At 29.4% G+C, this 2269-nt stretch overlaps 1 protein-coding gene across 1 annotated transcript; it reads right to left on the bottom strand.

Annotated features, from left to right (window-relative positions):
- Positions 1-864: 864 nt before the first annotated feature.
- On the bottom strand, positions 865-1847 carry LOC140861847 (major allergen Pru ar 1-like). Its single transcript, XM_073264846.1, has 2 exons — positions 1561-1847; positions 865-1388 (listed from the first exon to the last, which is right to left on the bottom strand). Exons 1-2 carry the CDS (start codon positions 1742-1744, stop codon positions 1090-1092), a joined length of 483 nt encoding a protein of 160 aa, XP_073120947.1. The 5' UTR covers positions 1745-1847; the 3' UTR covers positions 865-1089.
- Positions 1848-2269: the final 422 nt, after the last annotated feature.

Below are 2269 nucleotides of genomic sequence, written 5' to 3'. Positions count from 1 at the left end.
ACATATTTATTCATAAAATAACTTTTAAAAATTTTTATAAAAAATACTTTTATAAGTACTTGTCTAAATAGAACTTAAGTATTGAACTATCTCAACGTATCTACGAGAAAGATTTGCTTTCTTCTAGTTTCTTTCATTCATATACTCGTTTATCTCGAGAACCACATATTTTAATTTGTAGTTTTTGTGGACTAAAATAAAATAGAAAAAAAAAAGATTAATAACCAATAAAATCACAACTCAACAATCTTTAGTTGAATGCCATCAATCATAAAACAAAATGTCTTACTTTAATAAACTTAATCGACCATAAAATATGAATAGTACGTAGATTTGATTTCATTCAACAATACAGATAAGTTGAATTTAGGTGAATTTAATATACACTCCCGAACAATTAAAACAAGTATAATTTTTGAACGATTTTAATGATATAATTTGCACTCTATTTTATGCTATGTATAATAATATTTAGTGGTGTAGCAAGGACATTATATTAATCTAATGGACAAAACATAAAATAATATTTTAAGAGGGTGCAATTAATATAACTAATTGTTATTTTTTTAAAAAAATTATAATAGGCCAATATCTCCTTAATTAATTGTCATTATGTAAGATCTTCCAATATTGGTTATATGTACTTTAAGTTAAAGGATAAATTCTATATATATAGTATTGGATAATACATTGATATTATTTTTCCTTACTTTGTTTAATTTTTACTAGAAGTTCTTCCACAAATTAGTGTGCAATATTTCATAAATTAACTGATATGAGGAATTGAAGAGAAATTTTAAATTAAAAAATTTTACAAAATCACATGATCATCCAATATTGAAGAAAGCATTATTACCCAAGAAATATAAATCAGTACTCGATCATGTATTTTATTAGGTACGACATATATATATTAGCAAATACATATGCTTTCCCATCATGAAGAAAAGTCTTCAGCTTCCATTTATTTCTCTCGCATACAAACAAAAAATAAAAAAGTACAAATAAAAATCATGAGAAACCCAGAAACATACTGATTGCAAAAACACACAAATTAATTTATAACCAAACAAGAGAGCCGGCGGTGGTTTAGTAAGCATCAGGATGTGCATGGAGGTGAGCCTCAACAGCTTTGAATATAGCCTTTGCTTTCTCTTTTCCTTCCTTGATCTTCTCTTCGGTGATACCGTGGGCGTCATGTTTAGTATGGTAATGGCTAATAGTCTTGACGACAGAGCCGCCATCAGCGGAGGCTTCGATCTTGACATGGTAGGAAATGGATTCAATATCTTCCCCTAAAACATCACCTTCAATGATAGAGTACTTGTAGGCATGGTTTGCCTCATCAATTTCATCGACCCTGTGTTTCACGCTCTTGTATTGGCTACCTAAAATTAAATATGATATATATCCGATATTGGATTAATATTTTTCAAGTTAAATAATGAATGTTAATTAATTTGATGAAGAAAATGAGTAAAATAAATATATAATAAGTTTTGGTTGAAAATTAAAAAACCCACCAAGGAGAATTAGTATTTATAAGATTTAGATATATACCTTCGCCAAAAGTGATCAACTTGACGGTGCCAACACCACCGTCTCCTTGAATATTTTCGATGCTTTTAAAAGCCTGAGGCAAAACCTTAGGGATGAGGTTGTCACCATCGAGGATGAAGGCCTTGAACAACTTGGCCGGTGGGATGGAACAGCTAACTTCATGCTCGTAAGTGATCAAACCCATTCTTTTCACAATCAAAAATATAATATTGCTAATCAAAAGGATAGACTAAATTAATGAACAAGACTTGAATTTTATTACTAGAGTAGTGTGCATAAGAATGAAGCTATAATGGGCTATTTATAGTGGAAATTAAAGAAGCTTGCTCACGATTGATAATGATGACAACAAATAAAAATATTTCTTTTGGAATATTATTATAATACATTAGACTCCTATTGATTCATTACATATTATTATTTAATGAAAAAAACATATTATTAGTCTTTGTAATCATGCTCTTCTTTTTTCGTACAATAATCATGCAATTTGCATGATCAAGAATTGAATGGTACTTATCCGTTGGATGAGTCACATTAATCAAATGTGGATGCGCTGAAAATTTTGCATGCGTTGCAGTGAGAATGGATATGCTTTTCACTACCTTTGAGGAAATTTCCATGGTTGTTGAAAGGTCAAACATTAATAGAAGCCAAAACAACACCAAACCTCTAGCTTTGCGTTATTCAATTTTTAAATTTAATTTGT

This window comes from Henckelia pumila, chromosome 4 (genome assembly GCF_033568475.1).
Source record: "Henckelia pumila isolate YLH828 chromosome 4, ASM3356847v2, whole genome shotgun sequence".
Lineage (NCBI taxonomy): Eukaryota > Viridiplantae > Streptophyta > Magnoliopsida > Lamiales > Gesneriaceae > Henckelia > Henckelia pumila.
The sequence above is the reverse complement of the archived record's forward strand: the minus strand, read 5'-3'. Positions and strand labels throughout refer to the sequence as shown.